Raw genomic sequence first — 18,373 nt, 5'->3', positions numbered from 1 at the left:
TTTTTCAGTATCATAATTTAAAAACTGGCTCCCTCTCCTCACCTCTGCTTCGTCCTTCTCCTCCTTTTCTTTCATCTCATTCCCTCCTTTGTTTCCCCTCCTGTCTTGTTGGTCATTTTCTTATTTTCATTCCTCTGTACCATCCACATGCTACTGTGCCTCCATGCCTCCACGATGTTTACCCTCTTTTTATCTCCTCATCATTCCATCCCACCATGGGCCCTATAATAATACACCTCCATCTACAAACACACAGTTTGTCACGCTGTATGCTCTCGCTCACACACGCACACACACACACACACAGCACCAGCTCTCTGCTTCCTCTTCCATCCAAATGGACTGAGCTGGTGTGTGTTGTTCCAAATGACTCACTGCTCCTACAACTCCATCATCTCACACACACACACAAACATTCGTCTGCTTTCAGTTCATTTTATCCTTCACTCATTCACTTTGTTTATTATAAGTAAAATCACTTTATATGATAGATTTTTTATATAAGGGAAAATAAATAAGTAGATATCTTCCAGAGAAATGTAATTTCATTCAAGGAGAGAAACATCAACAGTCTCACAGGATCACATGCTTCACAGGAGCTGACATTTATGAGTTAAAATGACTTAATTATTCATTTATGTCTACCACACACACATTTGTATGAACTGCTTGTGGCACCTATGTGAATGAGGAAAGAGGGTGAGGGTGATGACAAAACGATGTCCTGGTTATGAATGTGGTTAAGTTTGAGCACACAAATGTCTGGTTAGGTCATGGAAAACATTATGTGGTGTCACTGTGTTAAAACACACCAGGATGCAGCAACGTTTGATCTAAACCTGCTCTCACTTTGTGATTAGTGTCGTATCATATAATCATATATACTGTACCTTCCATCCGTTCTCAGGATAACTATGTCTCTTTAAACTTCATCCATCCATCTTCTACCGCTTTATCCTCCACATGACGGTCACAGGGGGAGTTGGTGCCAGTCCAGAAACATGCAAATTGGACACTCTAAATTGGCCGTAGGTGAGAGACGGTTGTTTGTCTCTCTGTGTCCCTGTGATGGACTGGCAACCTGTCCAGGGTGTACTCAATCTTTCACCCTATGTCAGCTGGGATTGACACAAGCACCCAGTGACCCTCATGATGAGTGTTGGAAGATGGATGGATGGATGATACTTTTTATATTTTTTATCCAGCCTTTTCCAAGAGAAACCTGAAGTTCTGTAAACAGACAAAATCAGTGTTTTCTTTTCATCACAGCACAGATGAGTTGTTGATCCACTGCTGCCTCTACAAGACACTTCACGCTTCGGTGTTTGAAATCCTTCACTCACATTGAGCTTTGAGTTTTCCATATGTGCTTTGCTGTGTCAAAGTGAGCAATTTACAAAGCAACACAGACACACCTCAGTTTGCAAAGGGTTAGCTATCATACACTGACGTAAATATAGATTTTATTAGGTGAGCGAAAATGTGTTCTTCCTGGTGTCCCCTGCTGGCAGTCATGTATTCGCTGAATGTGTGCCTGGTGTGAAGATGCCAAGACATCCTGACTCACACCTGACTTCCGTTGACATGTTGGAAATCATCAGAGAAACACACGTGAACTCAGCACAGAGTGGCTTCCTCCCGTGCAGCCACACCTTCCCACCTCACTGTTACCACAGAGAGACATGGGCAGACACGGACAGTATCACCATGCACACTGTGAAGCCACGAGACACCAGGGTCTCGTTCAGTGTGCTTTTATTATCCGAGCCTGGCGCTGAGCAGCGGGACGAGCGACCACGACCCCTGTCGGCGTCCGGCAGGGAGCGGCCCCTGCGCAGAGCCACAGTGACACCCGGTGTTCACGCCCAGCAGTGGCAGCGTGCTTCATGTGTTTTTATTTTTACCCTCATGTATCCAGGGAAAGTAGGACACCATCATTCACATTCATGAATTCACACACACACACACACACATGCAGTCACCCCTGGAAGGTTCACAGTCTGCTGCTGCTGCTGCAGGACCCTGGACATATACACCAAAGATTGTCATTTCCAATTGTTTTATGAGGGTAAATCACTTTATGTATCCAAATTATGTCAAGTAATAAATCAATATACACCATGTATGTGCAGGGAACTGCGAGGGTGACTCATCTCAGAGCCTTTAAGACAACAACAGGGTTCTCACACCAGAGACAAATGGGACAGTTATAAAGCAATTACTCCAGCAGCTAAAATGTATGGTTATGGAGAAAGGTTGTTGTTGTTGACGTGCTATGTCAGGCAGGTATGCTGTCATCGGGGACAAAAGCTGGACTAATTCAATCTATGCCACCTTCTCTTGGTGTTAGGCAGACTCCTCCACCTGGAAATTGAATTTTGTTTCCCTCACACCAAAGTCCATGAAGAAAATCAATGATTTTACATCACTCTCCATCAGTAGAACGTTTGTAACTTTGGTGTTTAAAGTCCTTTATTCAGATTCAGAAAAACTGAACTATCCCTTTAGGATTAAATGTCTTATATACTCCTATTTGTCTCACCTTTTTTGTTTAAACTAAGGTTAAATTGACCTTGGGTGAGATCGTCCAGGAAAGCATATACTCATTTGAGAAACAGTTTTCACTTTCAAAGTTTATAATACGTATATATATATACATATATGAAAACGAATAAAAAAGGTAATATATCTTTACTTTAAGGTTTAATGTTTCACTCAATCACCCACTGCTGCTGTGTCAAAATAAACCATGTGAGTCGGTGAAATCTCGACTCCATTCTCTGTATCAGTTCTTACACAGAGGCCTGTGAATCTAATTTGCAGCATCAAATTGCCGCTAGCTTCATAAAAAAAAAAGTCGTTTTAATCTCATCTGAAAAACAGTGGGGCATTCACGGGCAGGAAGCAGGAGGAGAGACTCAGAAGAACGGACGACAGACAGATGGGCTATGGGTTTATGAAGGAGAAAACAAAAGGAGCGAGAGAGAGAGAGAGAGCGAAAGAGAGGATTATGGACTTATATTTAGTTAGTGAGGCAGCAAAAAAGAAGAAAAGCCAACAGAGAGAAAGAGCCAGGCAAATACAGAGAGAGAGAGAGAGAGAGAGGAGTACAGATGAGTCACCTGGCCCCAAGTCACAGTTATTGACAAGAAAAGATAGAAGGATAAAGAGATGGAGAGAAATTGAAGACATGGGAATAAGGGGGAGGTGACGGAGCGAAGGAGAGGGGATTGTGAAGAAGTCTCCAAATAGAAAAGTGAATCCCAGATTTACAGCGGCACGTGATCGAGAAAATTACTATTGTCGTTGATTTATCTTTACATCCATCGTTTCTTTATTGTTTGTTTGTGTGGATTCAATGTTTAACACCGTCATGAATTAAATGGCTTTTGGTCTCTTGGTTTATTATAGAATGAGACGTTGCATCCAAACCTGAGATTTGTTCATCAGTGATGTCAATTATAATTCTTACTAACCTAATAGTAATCATCATTTTTATTTTTGGCACCTTTCAAAAAGCTCAAGGTTACCTTACAGACACAACAGTCGACAAAAAGTCATAAAAAAACAAATGAATAATGCATAAAATCATTATATACAGTGGTTTGTAACAGATGGGTGGATAAAAGAAATCAAAGTCAATATGTTAGTTTGAACAGATGTGTTTTCAGACGTGGAAAGAGAGTCCGCGTTGTGGATGGATCTGGTGGGATGGAGTTCCAGAGGTGAGGTCAGAGCGGCTGAAGGCTTTGGACGTGATGCTAAACAGACAGGCAGATGGTTCATGGAAGTGGTTAGAGGAAGAAGACCTGAGAGTGTGGATCGGTGTGTTAATGTGCAGGAGTTCAGAGAGGTATGAGGGGGAATGAGATTATGGATGGCCTTGAAGGTACGGAGCAGAATTTGAAAATTGATGCAGTATTTGACCGGAAGCCAGAGAAGTTGTTGAAGGGCAGGAGTGATGTGATTAGTGGAGGAGGTTCTGGTGATGAGTTCCCCTGACCACCTGAGGGGAGGGGGAACCTGAGGAACTGTCAAACGAAATAGAAATGCTGTCAAGTTTTGATTTTGATACTGATTTTGAGAATGTTGTGAGAGAACCAGCATTTCATTTCATTTCATGAAGACAACCAGAGAGATTGGTGGACAGGTAGAGCTGGGTGTCATCTACATAGCAATGGAAATTGATATTAAACTTGTGGAAGAAAGATGATGAAGAGGAGGAGACCTAGAACAAAACCCAGGGGAACACCTGTGCACTATGTCGCTGCTTTATCTCACTATTCAACCGCCTGTTCTGAGAAGAAACTGATGTTTGTAGACTCTCCCACACCAAAGCTTGGTAATTCAAACACAGAATTTTCTAAATAACATATTTAGAAAAGATACAGGTGGAGGCCACAGTGGATCAACAACGTCTGTGTTTCATCACTTCTTTTTTTTTACATCAGCTTTGTGATGTAAAGGCTGCATAATAGTGAGCTAAAATGACAGCCATGAGCGGGTGCCTCTGTGTCTGAGGCTGGTTGTTGGTGCAGTAAGGTGCTCACTAACACACTTTTACTAACACAGTATTAATCGTCCATAGAGACAATGTAAGAATGGAGGAGAAGGTTTTCATAAATATTTTTAAAAAAAAGTTATTTTTCTGTCTGACTTTAAACCTGTACGTGTAGAATCACCTCTCTGAAGATTTTCTAAAGGATTATTCCTTTGAAGTGACAGTAAACATGGCACAAAGGAAATTCAATTGTTATTATCTATTTATCTATCTGTCTGAGCCTTAATTCTTTGTATTTTCTGTGTATTTTCCAGATTTTCTTACATTCAGCTTCACAGCAGTGGAGGGAGAAGAGGTGAGAGAACACACACACACACACACACAGGAAGCTATTCTTCTTAGGACACTGTATTGATTTCCATTTATTTGGACAGCCTAAACAAAGCATCATCCCGAACCTCAACTATAACCAGTTAATGTCTAACCATAACCCTAACAGTATTTCAAATTGTAGCCCTAAACTTAACCAGTTCATCAGAAATTAAATTCTGCTCCATTAGGACCAGGTTCTGGTCTCCATGAGGACCAGTGGTCATGTCATGGTCAGAAACAAACACAGGTAAACAAACATAGATGAGTGTGTGCATCTCCAGCAAACAGAGGAGGGAGGGACAAACACACCACGTAGGAAGTAGAAGGGGAACCAGAGGAGGAGGAATGGAGATGTAGGAGAGCCATTTGGTGGCAGTGTGGAGTGTGTCTGCCTTTAAGTGCTCAGTAAATATCGCTCTGCCTTAGTAAACAACATTCTTCTTCTTTATTGGTTCATTATATAAAGACCTGATCCTCCACAGTATGCAAATTACAGTCTCTCCCTTACATAAGTGCTGTTTGTCATTATGTAACCATCCTCCTCTCTTCTCCTCCTTCTTCTTCCTTAATCACTTTCCATTTGTCCTTTTAACGCCTTTCACTCACTTTTGTTTTATTTTCTTTCTCTGACATTCTTTTTCTCCTTCCCTTTGTCCTCGCCACCTATCCTTTTCCTCTCCTCATGAGTCATGTGTTTTTGGTTTCATTTTCTTGTATCTCCTTCTCCCTTCCTTTGCCTTTTCATGCTGCGTTCCCCTCCTCTAACCCTTTGCCATCTGTCTCTCCTCATCACTTTTCCTCCTGTCATTTCTGGCTCATGCAATCCAGCGTGATGTCACCCGCTGGTTTGTGAACTCCAGTTTAAAGCCTCCAGTTTAGTGTTTTTAAGTAGAAACCATATTTGGAAAATGCGGGGGGTGGAGGCTCACTTAACAAAACAGCCCAGTTAACTCAATCTTCATCAGCTTAAATCTGCAGTGAAAGTATTTGGCTTTTCAACAGGAAAACTAAATTTTGTAAACCATTCACTCGTGTGCAACACAGTCAACAGAGAAAATCTACCCAAAATCTAGCCACTGTTTTCACTCAGGGTGTGTGTCCCCAGTGCTGCTGGCATTCAGGCAGCGCACCTAGCAAAGTCAATGCTACTTTCATCAATCAATCCCTAAAAGAGTCTGTGTCATTCTGTCTCCTATATCCTAAAGGTGTCCAGACGGGAGGTATGGTCACATCTTGTGTCGTGCACTCGCTCCTGACGCGCTCTGCCCTTTGATGCCACCTCACGCTGGAACCAGAGGGGATGTGATGTGATGTGATGTGATGTGAAAACCCGGTAACAGCCAGAGGATGGCAGACAGCTGACCTGTGTGACTTGTGAGCTGACCTGTAAGACGTGCATCAGTCTCCACACCGCCAGGATCAGACACGTCGGATCCAGGTCAAGCTTTGTGTTGAGAACCCTGTGTATGTTTGGTACGTTTCTGGGACTCCAAACCTTGGACCTGAGGAACACGGTCTGTAACCTCTTTGCTGAAGGAAGTATGTGGTGATCTCAAAAAGGTGACACAAGCGGACACAAAATGCTGCTGTGGGAATGAACTGAATGGATCACTATGGATTTGGGAAGTTCTTCGTGGGTGTTGTTTTTTTTTCACTGGTTGGTGGCACTGCTCTTCTCTTTCCAACAGCATACAGTCATATGCCAAAGGATTACTGCAGTATTATGACAGCATTATTGCAATATCGGGAGAATATAGAGACTTCCCAAAAGCACACCTCTCTGTTATCTCTTAGCAGGTGAAGAGATAACCCATGTTGGGCCTTGGATTGAAAATATGAGCACACTGTCAGCGTCATGTCTCAAAGCATCAGTAATAACAAACTGTCAAATTAAACGGTGAACTTCTGGCACTTTAATTGTATGTTTTCATTCCACTTCTCTTCCCCTTCGTTCACTCTTTCTCTCTCACTCTTTCTATCTCATTTTCTCATTGAAAAAATGAATAGTATACTCTCCAGTATTTCCAGTCTAACTCTTACGGCTGCAGATGGCCTAGATAATGTTGAAATAATCAGTGTGTTTGCATCCACAGTGGACTGGTTTTCTCTGTGTTGGAGTATCAAAAAAAAAACTTGCTGTCCCGAGAATGGATCCTTGAGGAACTCCTGCAAGGATTTGCTCGGAGCCAGTCATAGAGCACACAAGTATGATTTGGAGGTGAAAATTGTGAATTCTGATATCCTTGTTTGACGCTGGAAAGCAAATGTACACGTACAAAACACTGGCGAACTTCACCGTAAGTGACCCTACTGCTACATGCTGGCACTCGATTGTTAAATGTATTAAGCGGTTGTAAAATATGGCCAGCAGGACTTGTGCTGCCCCATCCCCTCTCTCCCTCTTTGCTGTTTGACAGTGTCTGTGTTTGTATGTGACACACACGTTACAGTCATCAATGGTTTGATACCCATGATTTACTTTGAATATAAAGGAACAAATGACAAGAATAAGGAGAAACACAACAACCTGTGAACTGGGGATTTTATGCTTTCATAGATACAATTATGTGGATTTATAAAGAAATAAAAAGGTATTTTTCTTGGAAAAACTGATTTGTTGTTATTTTTATATTGACAGACATTGTGCTACTTCTGTAACAGAAATACCCAATGCATGGCCTTGTGTTTAGTAATGTTTATTGCCTGTGTATGTCTGCCTCTGCCTCCGTAGGTGGCGCTGTACGCTAGTGTATTGAATCCATTTCTTTACATCACAGAAAAACGACCGGTGAACTGGATCATGCTGTGGTTCTGTATGTTTCATACCTGCTCTTGTGGTTGCTGTGTTGTCCAAAGAAAGACGCCGCCGGCGTATGATTTATGGCAACAGTACTGCAGTTTATACGCCGTCTCCACCCGGAAGTAGAAGGAGACAGAAGGCGAATAGGAGAAGGATATTTTGGTGCATGCACAGAACGCCAAGTCCAACTCCAGTACGACTACACATAAACATGCTGGAGTAATTGGACTATGGATCACATTATCCAGGTATGTAATTCCGACTAAGACATTATATGACATTAAGAAAATGACTGTCTTAGTCTGACTTAAATTGTACGCACTGACTGACAATAAAAAAAATGTGTGCTGGCATCCAAGTTGCTGTTGCCCAAGAACAGTGTTCGCAAAACTTTACCCTTTAAATGACAAGCGTGTTAGTTCAATACACCCGACGTTGTGAACCCAAGTTTATGAGTTCCATTTAAAGGCATCGATTGATATGACAGGGTTGATCATCAAGTCATTAAACAAACATATTTTTAATATTTCATTTAAAAAACAAAATCTTGTGTTTTCAGTATTGCTACATAGCCAGTTTTAGCATTAGCTTAGCAGTCAAAAAGAAACTGTTGTGCTGAGTTGTGCATCAAACTTTCTTCACATGCCTACATCTTTATCTGGACACTAGCACTCATGTTAGCTCTTGTTTATTTTTATCACTACCTTTTCTACTTTTGCTAGCTTTCACTAAAATAAAAAAAAAAAATTCTTTTTTACTTTGGTTAGCATGCTGACAAGCTAGCCCCACCCTCTCACTTCCCTTTAGCAAGTTGCTGTAAGTTTCAGTCTACCCTGAAGAAGAGCTTCTTCTCAGAGGAAACAAGGTTAGCAAAGCAAGCAATTGCCTGAGGCCCCAAGCTGATGAGAATGATAACGTAAGTACACAGAGACAACCATTTTTGTTGTAAGAACACCCAGAACTTTTGTGACCATGCAGTAATGCACAAGAGACGATGGCACATTTTAAACCGTCTGCCAGAAGCTTGCTTCAGTTCAGGCTTATGTATGTTGTATCTATAGCCCTTGTGTTGAACACTTTTACATATGCTTATAGTCGCCGAACGAGTTTAGTTAATGCAGGCGTGTAGGCCTGTGTATATCAAGGGTGGTCCGATGCGAGCGACCGCCATAATGAAACGCCCCAAAATTCAAAGCACCTTCTCTTAAGTGTTTCAGCACCCACTTAGCACCTGCAACAGAAAATCTCTGGAGCCACCACTGCCTCCCCATCAAGCTTCGTAACGGAACAGCCCGTTAACCGCCATTACGCCTAAAGCAATACTGCGCCCGCCCTTACCCGTTAATAAAAGCCACACAACGATGATGATCTTCATTTTTATTCGCACATTTTCAACACAAATTTCCATTACCCTGCAAACAAAAACAAAACAAAAACACAGGTGTTTCATCCCAGCTGTGGGAAAAGTAGTTTTGGCTTGATAAGACTATTTAAATTTGTTTAATTATGAAAAACAAGTTTTTTGTTACGACGTGCCGCCTGCCAGTGCTTAGTTCATTTTCAACTGTGCCCGCACATTTATTATGTATATTTTTACTCTCCTTACACAGCCTTTTTGCGGGTTGCGATGTGGAGCTTATTGGCTTAATCAGCATTATGTTTACTCAGTATAGACAATGATTTGAATGTAAAAAACATTTGTGTTTTGTGAAAATGACGCAGTACACACTGTAAGCTGGTGTCGATGTTACTTCATGAGCCTTATGTCGAGTGTCCGAAATGTGTTTTTCCTGGTGTCCCCACTCGCAGCCATGTTTTCATGGTGTACTGTTTGGCGAAGACCCCATTGTGTCCCGTCCCCTACACACAACTCTACACTTGGTCCAACCTCTGTCCCCAAATTTGTTCAGTGTCTGCCTGAGGCTGTAAATGGGTAGCTGTGGTCCAATGTTAGCCATTAACTGACATGTGTTAACAGTAAGTTGAGTTCATATGCAGCTCCACTGCCCCCAAGTGGACAAATGAAGTGTTTTTTTTCCTCTGTAGAGAGACTTTGCCATAGAGGAAATAAGAACAGAACAATTATTACTGTTTAGCTGCACTTGAAGGACAGCTCTGTTTTTTTAAGTGTGGTCTTAAAAATATGTTTGCCACTTTATCTTGCAGACCGACGGCCTTTTTCTACAAGAAATATGAAGTTCGTCTTTTAACATGCTGGTCTGCTGCTGCCACATTTGGTAAGTTTGTGTTACTGCGGTAAATATGAACAAAGGACCTCAAAAACTGCTGTCACAAAATAAAACACAAAATAATCATAAATTGGTTCCCATCACTCATTTTCACAGATAAAATATTGACCCGAGTGATAACAGGAGCTACAGTATTTTGAAATACACACTAAGTAGCTTTATCCTTGTGTCAAATCTCAGTCATTAAAACCTCAGTCCTACCTGAGACACAGCAAACTTCTATCGTCCACGTCCTCTAAAGCTGCTTTCCTTCGGTCTCATTTCTTGTCTACGGTCTTTATCAAACTTTGAAACAAGTCTAGCCCTTAACGGATTGAGCAACAGCAAAAAAAGAAGAAAGATTTAAACTCACTACTGTAATTTCTACGAAATGTACAAAATCTCCATCAATGTAATCTTGAAATAGAATCTTTATTCTTCAGGTTTGGTTGTAGGAAACATCACATCAGGTACAGTTTTACCTTCAGTTCTGTAGAGACACTGAACCACATATGTCTCAAAGCAACCTCTTAACACCTTGAAATATTTCACAAACACTGGCTTCGATCCACTCTGGAATAGAACCGTTTTCTTTTCCACAGAAACAATATTGAAATAAAAAAAAATATATATATATATATATATATATAGTATATATAGATCACTTTAACCAGAACATTTCATGACAGTCTGTGGTTGGATCATTCAAACATCACACAGCATCAAACTGAACTTACTCCAAGTCATCGGCAAAGACAGAAATTTCATTAATAACAGATGTTTTTTAGAGTAATGTAACATTTTTCTGTGTAGAAACACTATTGTAGAGGTGGGAAATATTGTTTTGAATCAAAACAGTGACTCAACAAACTTCTCTAAAAAAGAAACCACTGCAGCGACATCTCTTTACCCTTTCAGATTGACAAGGCTCTGGCATGATTTCCAGTTCCTTAAACAAATTTTTGAACTGGCCGGTGCTTAGAACCCGAAACACTGGCTCCTACCGGGAAAGAAAAAATACCTGGTGTTTCCCTTGAAAACCGTTTCATCTTCAGTAGGCGTGTCGATGTAAGCTGTGCATGAGAGAGAGGAAAGGACAACATACTGGTGAAATACCTGGAACAGACGGAAAGTTTGCTCCCCCGAATTCCCGTAGAAACTGGAGAGCAGCACCACGATCCGCCACGTTGCCACATTGCATTGAGCAACCTCTGCCACTGATAATGTAGGGTGGTGGAACTTTGGTTCTGTTTTACTTAACTGTGATTCTCTGGTTCCAAACAGAACTAAAAACCCAACAGGAACAGTGCCAGCATTGCTGGTATGAAAGTGCAAACAGTGCAAGACAAATGTTTGTCCCACCGCTGTTTGTCAGCACCGTCGTTTTTCCTTGTATACATGCAGGAGACATAGTAACAGCAAAGGTTTGAAAATAAACAGTATAAACTTTAATCAGATTATAGAGCAGACAACAAACAAGACCCACAGTGGGTTTTATCTTAGTCCATCTTTGTATAATGCTGCGTTGCAAAACCCTGTATAGCTGCTGTTTACATAAGGATTTGTGTTAGCTCCGGTGACACAGCAACTTCAGTCAAAGACAAATCTGGTGTCTTCCCATTCTCATGTGGTGGGACAGGCTCCAGACAGAACAATCAGCAGTTTCTACAGAGAACCTGATGGATACAGGTTTCATTTTCCTTAGTCATTACATCAGCATTTTTGTCAGAACAAAACAGAGGACCCCCTCCCTTATTACATATAAATAATAAGGATACACATTAGGGTTGCAACTAATGACTATTTTCATAGTCGACTAGTTATTAATTATTGAAACGATTAATCCTTAAAAACCCATTGGAGTCCAAAATATAGAGCCTAGAAGTGCATCAGAGACTGTGAAGCTGTCCAACAAAAGGCGCTGTGAGCACAGCTTGGCCTGCATCATGCTTTCTTTGCTCATCAGAAGAAGATACCAGCGATGAAGTTTATTTTCCTGGTGAAAACAGAGCTCATGTGACTCAGTTTGTTGGCTGGAAAGTTTTGGCGCACGTTGCAAGAATTCACGAAACATATCACAAAAACTCCTGAAAGTATCAGACCACCGTAATCCCCCCCCCACCACTCTAGACAGATGCTTCTGTGGTGGATTCCCTAAAGACATATTCACTAACCTATTATAGTAAGGGAACAAATTACAAATATTTGACCATAGTAAAAACAGTAATTAGACAGGTATTCTGGTCCAGGAAGTGGTCAGGGGAAAAATCCTGAAGCCTCTCCATACTTTCCATGTCCACAGAGAGCCAATGCTTATACCGTATGCCCGAGACTGCATTAAAAACTGAAGGTCAGCATCTATCTTGTAGTCCAAGCATGTACAGTCGGCGTGTACAATCCATGTGGCCACAGTTTTCAGGGCTGTACAAGGATGACCAAGAGTGTATCACATGTGTATCATCATCAACGTGGGCAGATGATGACATTCACTCCATGCGGACTTGGAAATTCTGAATCGGTATTACAGGTCAAACCTTTGCATCGTCGTGTGTTTGACGTGTCGTCTTTACTTTAAAAAAAAAAACTTGAAAACCGTCACAAAATCAATAGACAACACACGCGAAGAAACAATATTCACCGCACGGCTTCCTCATTCTCGTCTCGTTGTTCGTTCTTTAGAAGCGTGGAGGAAGAGGGTGTTGCCCGCTGTTGGACTTGTCCCGCAGCATGGTGAGCGCCGTGCTGGAGAAATCCCGCAGAATGTCAACCGTCTCCCTCTGCAGCAGCAGGGACTCCTGCACAAACTCATGCTGGCTCTCCACCAGCAGCTGCACAGACTGGGCCAGCACCTCCAGGGACTGAGATACCGACGTCAGCAGCATGCGGCTCGCCCGCTGCTGCTGCACGCTCTGAAACGCCATTTGGGCCACGTGGTCCTGGGACCTGTGGGAGGACGCCCCGGCAGGGAGAGGGTCGGACATTGAGGTGGCAGGTTGACTGGATGGGAGGGTAGAGGAGGTTAATGAAGGTGGTTGCTGAGGGTTGGACAAGAGGACAGATAATGAGGGAGCGATGGTCACAAAGGAAGAGGAAGAGGAGGAGGAGGTTACAGCAGTAGAGGGAGCAGGAGGTGGTAAAGTGGAGGGGGAGGGAGCAGGGTCAGAGGTAGTGTCACTGGCTGCAGCGGTAGAAGATGAGGCAGGAGGTGGAGGAGGAGGGAGGGAGGAGGCTGTCGTGTTGGAACTTGTGAGAGAGTGCGACAGAGGAGGCCCAGCAGAGGGCAAAGCGGCGTCTGAATTCGATGCAGGGGGCACAGCGGAGGAGGTGGAGGCAGCGGAGGAGGTGGAGGCAGCGGCGTCGGCAGAAGAGGAGGGTCCAGGCGTAGGTCTGGTGGAGTTGTGGTTCTGGACGTGGTTGTTGTTCTGGCTGCTGTTTCGGGAGTAGGTGTGGACTGGTTTGGCCCTCAGCAGAGCATTATTAGGCAGCAGGTCCAGGGGGGCGGTGGAGGGCGGAGGAAGAGAAGAAGGGAGGGAGGAGAACAAGGAGTCGTCATTTTCGTCAAAGTCCATGGTGCGTTCTGTCAATGACGGACAGATATGACTGTTTAGTTTCACAGCTTCGATAGGAGGCTACAGAACAGGCACAGGTCACTACTGTTTCTTACTGAAAGCTAACTTTAATATTAATTAAATGAACTTAAAAAGGGATAGTTCAGGATTTTTAAGAGAGTTGTGGTGGGAACAGTTTCAGTGAAAACAGGGCTGCGACAAAAAGATATTTAAGCCACTGACACAGTGCATCCTGAACTGGTCGAGCTAGATGCTTAGAACTTCATTTTGTGCCATTTATTCATATTGCTGCTTTGTTAACACTTTTAGACGGTCTTTTTGAAGAAGGAAACTGAGCTATCACCTGCCCATCACTGCCTCCCAGCACAAAGAAGTGCAGTCACACTGACTATGTACAAGTACCTCGTACAACCACACTTCAAAATCCCAAAATGTCCCTTTAATCTCAGACAGTTAGCATCTCCCTTGCAACCGACAGGCTGAAAGTATGTTCTTACCTCCATCGTCTCCCATGTCCATGTCAAACTCAGAGGAGGAATGATAAGGATCTCCTGCAAGACACCAACATATCACATCACGTAAACTTTTGACTGATCACCTTATACAGCATTTACAGAGCTTTCTGCTTCTGATCACTCTTTTTTCAGCCCTACTTACCACTGAGGTCTTTCTCAGGTGAGGAGAGAGGAGAAATATCAAATGCCAATCCTCCAGGAAACGAGTGCGAGCTGTCTGTCATGCCGAGATAGGAGTACGGGGGAGCGCTGGCGTTGGGGCTTTTCGAGAAAAGCTTTGAAGCGTCATCGTCGTCACCAAACTCCTGGTCACTGTTGCCATCTGAGAAAGAACAATCGACAATTAGTTTAGTTAAAAACTGCTTTCAGACCTGCACTGAAGTCTCTACATTGTCTAGAAGAAGGCAAATGTCTGCATGAGTCGAACCAAACACTTTCTGGAAATTCTTCTACTAGCTCCCTGGTCAAATATCTGGATTATGTTAGTGAGCTCATGTAAGAACACATCAGAGAAAGCTCTGGATAATTCACAGCGTGTGAGTGTCCTGCCTCCTGCAGCTCCACTGAGGCGATTCTCCTCATCCAGTCATTCTCCTGCTGATGTAAACGTGTCGGACCCAGACAACTTCCCGCTGCTTTCACCATATGTCAACAGCACAGTCTGGACAATGTCTGAAGCCAGATTTAAAGAGTTTTAAAGAGTCTGTCTGTAAATGGCTAAAGAGAAGCAATGACAGTTTGGTTCATGTGTTTTCTGCTTTCCTGACTCTCGTCTTTGCAGCAAGAAGACCCAGGTTGGACATGGAGTTTGAATGTGGTCTGGGTTCTCCGGTTTCCTCCCACAGTCCAAAACATGCAGATTTGGGGATTAGACAAATTGGACACTCTAAACTGGGTGTGAGAGTGAATGGTAGGATGTCTCTATATGTGGCCCTGTGATGGACTGGCGAACTGTCCAGGGTGTACCCTGCCTTTAAGATGAGTGACTGAGTGAGTCTGCCATAGTGCTAATCATGGTCAGCGCTATGCACATCCCCTGCTCCTAAAACCTAAGCAGGCTCAATGAGGAAAATCCACATTAGGTTAAGTCTATAATAGTGTATCTTACTATTAGTATGTTTTCCAACAGGAAGATTATACAGTACATGAAAAACACCTGTGTACACGGGAGTCTCTGATCAACTGCTGCCTCATTAGGAAAGTTTGTCTCACTGGTAAATCTGAACGATGGCTTTTAAAACAACAATGACACAAAATGACACCTTTGCCCTTAATGATTGAGGCAGCAGTGGATCAACAGCTCCGGTGTGCTGTGACGTAAAATTGCTCTCCTATGAACTTGTGCTGAGATCAGACTACAGACTACGCCATCCCAGCATTAGGTGGGGGAGAGTGGGCGGTTTACAGAGCACAACAAACTTTAGTTTCACGTTTCGAAAGGCTATGGAATGATGAGATAAAGTGGCAATCATATTTTTGGTGTAGAACTTCTTAGATGAGCATTAATTATCCATTAGCTTAGATAAATTTCTGATTCAAAGCCAGTGTCTCACTCTCTCTGCTTGTGCCCACCTCCTGTTGGACTCATCACCAGTATTTTGTGCACCATCTTCTCCACAGGACCCAGGTTCTTCTTCCTCAGCGTGCTGCCGTTGGGGCCCCGCAGGGCAACAATGCGCCTCTTCCCGTCACATTTGAGGTCCGCCCATTTCTTCATGATCTGACGCACCTGTGGAAGGACACAACCTCAGTAAGAAGTCCTCCAATATGCTGATCCACAGTACATCATTGCCATGAAGCGTCCTGCTACAGCACGTCTCTCTAGCCCCATGGTTTCCTACTGATAGATCGACCACTAAATGGAAAAATTTAATTCCAACACTTTTTTCTAAAGTCAAATTCATTCAAATGTATCGCATATCATGTTACCCGTGTAACCCTATGACTGCAACCCCGACTAGAACTGGAGATTCTGTAACATTTGAGATTCCAAACATCGCTGAATAAATCTGACGTGTCATGAGACACCACTGGAGTAATATGAACAAATGGCTAATTCTGCAAAACACCGATGCTTGTGAAAAGCAATAAATATTGGATTTCCAGAAGTGATCAGAGCAACAAACCTCTCTGTGATTCTCGCCCAGTGCATTGATCTGAGCCGTGATTTCAGCCCATGTCTGTTTCTTAGCTTCAGCTGACACGCCCTGGTTAAACTTCTCTGCAGGAGAAAACAATGACATTGAAGTTTATGATGCCAGTCAGGAAGTTCATCATCTGTTCAAACCCTCTGCACCTTAGAATCCACATGAGACAGGTAGGCACTTATTTACTGAAAACATGGCTGCCAACGGGACATCGGGAATCTTAAGCAGGGTTTTTCCTACACCGATTAAAGGGGAAGTGCACCCTTTCTTAAAGTGAGTGATTTAAAACTGACACAAACATCCGTTTTCTTAAGGAGAATGCTGTCTAATGGCAAGATTAATAGGCAAATACATTCTTAAAATAGCATGGACTTGGGCTATAAATACACTGCCTGCTCCGCTTTAGTTTTACCATTTTAATATAGACAGTCAAAACAGAGAGCTTTGGTTTTGATGACAGACAGAGTTACCTTCATTTACTTCCTGAACAGTTCAAAATGATTCAGTTTTAATGATTTATTTGTCAAAATGAGCAGTGAAAAAAAAAAAACATTTAATAAGCTAAAATAAAATTATCAGAAAGCTTGTTTTAGTTATTACAAAAACTCAAACACGGAACAATCGAGGTCCCCCCCTACTCACTGAGGATGATGCATCTGTTCTTCTTTACCGCATCCAGCAACAGCTTGACCTCGGTGAGGGAGAACCTCGGTTTGGATCTCAACATTCCTTTCACTCCTCCCACCTTGAACTCTTCTTCATCATCACGCCACGGGGCCGACATGGCTCCTCCTCCTCATCAACTCCTCTTCCTCAAGGGCCGCCTGGATCTGATCCACCTGCCACTCAGGACTGAAAACACCTGACAGGTAACAGAGAATCGAGGAAAAGGCAAGAAAAGTGAAATAACAAATCAACTGTATAGCTGCTCAATAACAAAAAGGTCATGATGAGTTAAGGGAGTCTCAATGTGATTTGCTCAAAAATCATCCAATACCATTTTAACTGGACAACACAGTCCCACTCAACATCAAACTTCAACCCTTGCATAATCAACAGTTGCATAATAAGAACTGGTCTTTAATTTGATTGATCTCTAAGTGTTAAAAGATCAATATCTGCTGATTGAGAATCTGTAAATAAATCCCATGTATGTTTGGCTCACAAGGACGGGAGTAGTTTTCACGACACCTCACTTACTAATAAGAACATCTTGTTTTTCTTGAGTCAGTGTGTCCACACTGCCCCCTGCTGGCTGATGTTTTACAATAACGAGGGGAACAACACCCATGTGGCAATGGATCGTTTGTGTCTGTCTGTATATACATATTTAAACATAAGCTAGTGATAAATTGTGTAGATAAAACTCGAACTATTAAGATACACAACAAATTAATAATCTATAAATACACACATGCGTACATTTAAAATCCTCAGTTAGTAACAAATGAATAGTCAAGCAGTTAAAATATTAATGTATAAATTATAAAACATTATTACTTGAGTAGCATTATTTGAGTAGTTTCTATTAAAGTCTAGGTTAATGTTGCCTCTTTAATAAGATAAATAGTTAAATAACATTACATCAAAATGGATTTTGAAAATGGTTCGTATTTGTTTTGAGCTCACGTCAGAACTTCCCACTGTAAAGTGATTTCCTTCTCTGTTGCGTTGGTTCCAGTCACGTGGTTCGGCTCAGCCAATCAGCGGCCACTAGTTGATGCCTTTGTTGAGCTCGTGCCTGCCTCTGCTGCTGCGGCTGCACCGACTCCGCCATCTCAGTTTCGGCTTCGCTGGTTCGAGCTGCCGCGGCTGCGTTCCAACACCGACATACGACGAATGACGGATTTCCGAGTTCACACGCGCGATAATTCGCGGATTTGAGACGGACTCGTGGGTTATATTGCGGTCCTTAACTATGCGCAAGGAACACCCACGAGACCGCGGTGGCCGACAAAAAGGAGGAAATGTCTGCTAGCTCCGGCGCTACGCTTTTTTTTCGCATCGTAACCTCACGCGCGATTCAACGCCAATGCGTCACATGTGCAGTTTCGTTTTCGAGAATTAATCGCGATGTGCGGTGTATTTCGGGATATGTAGAAAATAATTACCAGGGAAAATGGCGTTGGTCTTTCCAGCCTCCCTCCTCCGCGGTTCTCCCGAAAGTTCGGAGTGACGAGAACAACGGAACTGCGCAGACTCCGCAGACTGAGCGAGATTTTTTTTCCCTTCCCTAGAACG

At 42.8% G+C, this 18,373-nt stretch overlaps 2 protein-coding genes across 9 annotated transcripts in view; one reads left to right on the top strand and one right to left on the bottom strand.

Moving 5' to 3' along the window:
• Positions 1 to 7,476, top strand: part of si:cabz01090165.1 (uncharacterized protein LOC100333421 homolog) — a 228,343-nt gene extending 220,867 nt beyond the window's left edge. For all 4 annotated transcript variants that reach the window (XM_058634134.1, XM_058634133.1, XM_058634135.1 and 1 more), the window contains 2 exons: positions 4,816 to 4,856; positions 6,079 to 7,476. The gene's annotated coding sequence lies outside the window, so the exon portion shown is untranslated. The remainder of the gene's footprint in view (positions 1 to 4,815; positions 4,857 to 6,078) is intronic.
• A 2,838-nt stretch (positions 7,477 to 10,314) lies between these two features.
• zgc:113149 (uncharacterized protein LOC541363 homolog) lies at positions 10,315 to 18,357 on the bottom strand. Of its 5 annotated transcripts, none has more exons than XM_058633372.1 (7): positions 18,244 to 18,357; positions 16,775 to 16,994; positions 16,112 to 16,206; positions 15,558 to 15,714; positions 14,128 to 14,307; positions 13,968 to 14,021; positions 10,315 to 13,478 (listed from the first exon to the last, which is right to left on the bottom strand). In XM_058633372.1, exons 2-7 carry the CDS (start codon positions 16,914 to 16,916, stop codon positions 12,577 to 12,579), a joined length of 1,530 nt encoding a protein of 509 aa, XP_058489355.1. In that variant the 5' UTR covers positions 16,917 to 16,994; positions 18,244 to 18,357; the 3' UTR covers positions 10,315 to 12,576. The 5 variants fall into 5 exon arrangements, with proteins under 5 accessions (XP_058489355.1, XP_058489359.1, XP_058489358.1 ...); XM_058633376.1 differs by having other exon boundaries at positions 10,315 to 13,352; positions 18,244 to 18,356; XM_058633375.1 differs by having other exon boundaries at positions 16,775 to 16,984; positions 18,244 to 18,315.
• Positions 18,358 to 18,373: the final 16 nt, after the last annotated feature.

The sequence above is a fragment of the Solea solea genome, chromosome 7 (genome assembly GCF_958295425.1).
Source record: "Solea solea chromosome 7, fSolSol10.1, whole genome shotgun sequence".
Lineage (NCBI taxonomy): Eukaryota > Metazoa > Chordata > Actinopteri > Pleuronectiformes > Soleidae > Solea > Solea solea.
Note: the sequence above shows the minus strand (reverse complement) of the source record. Positions and strands in the feature narration are given on the sequence as shown.

Coding starts and splice junctions, on each gene's coding strand:
- zgc:113149 (XM_058633372.1), bottom strand. CDS start 16,916: ATGTCGGCCCCGTGGCGTGATGATGAAGAAGAGTTCAAGGTGGGAGGA. Junction 16,207..16,774: donor GAACAGATGCATCATCCTCA/GTGAGTAGGGGG, acceptor TTTCTCCTGCAG/AGAAGTTTAACCAGGGCGTG. Junction 15,715..16,111: donor TGGGCGAGAATCACAGAGAG/GTTTGTTGCTCT, acceptor GTCCTTCCACAG/GTGCGTCAGATCATGAAGAA.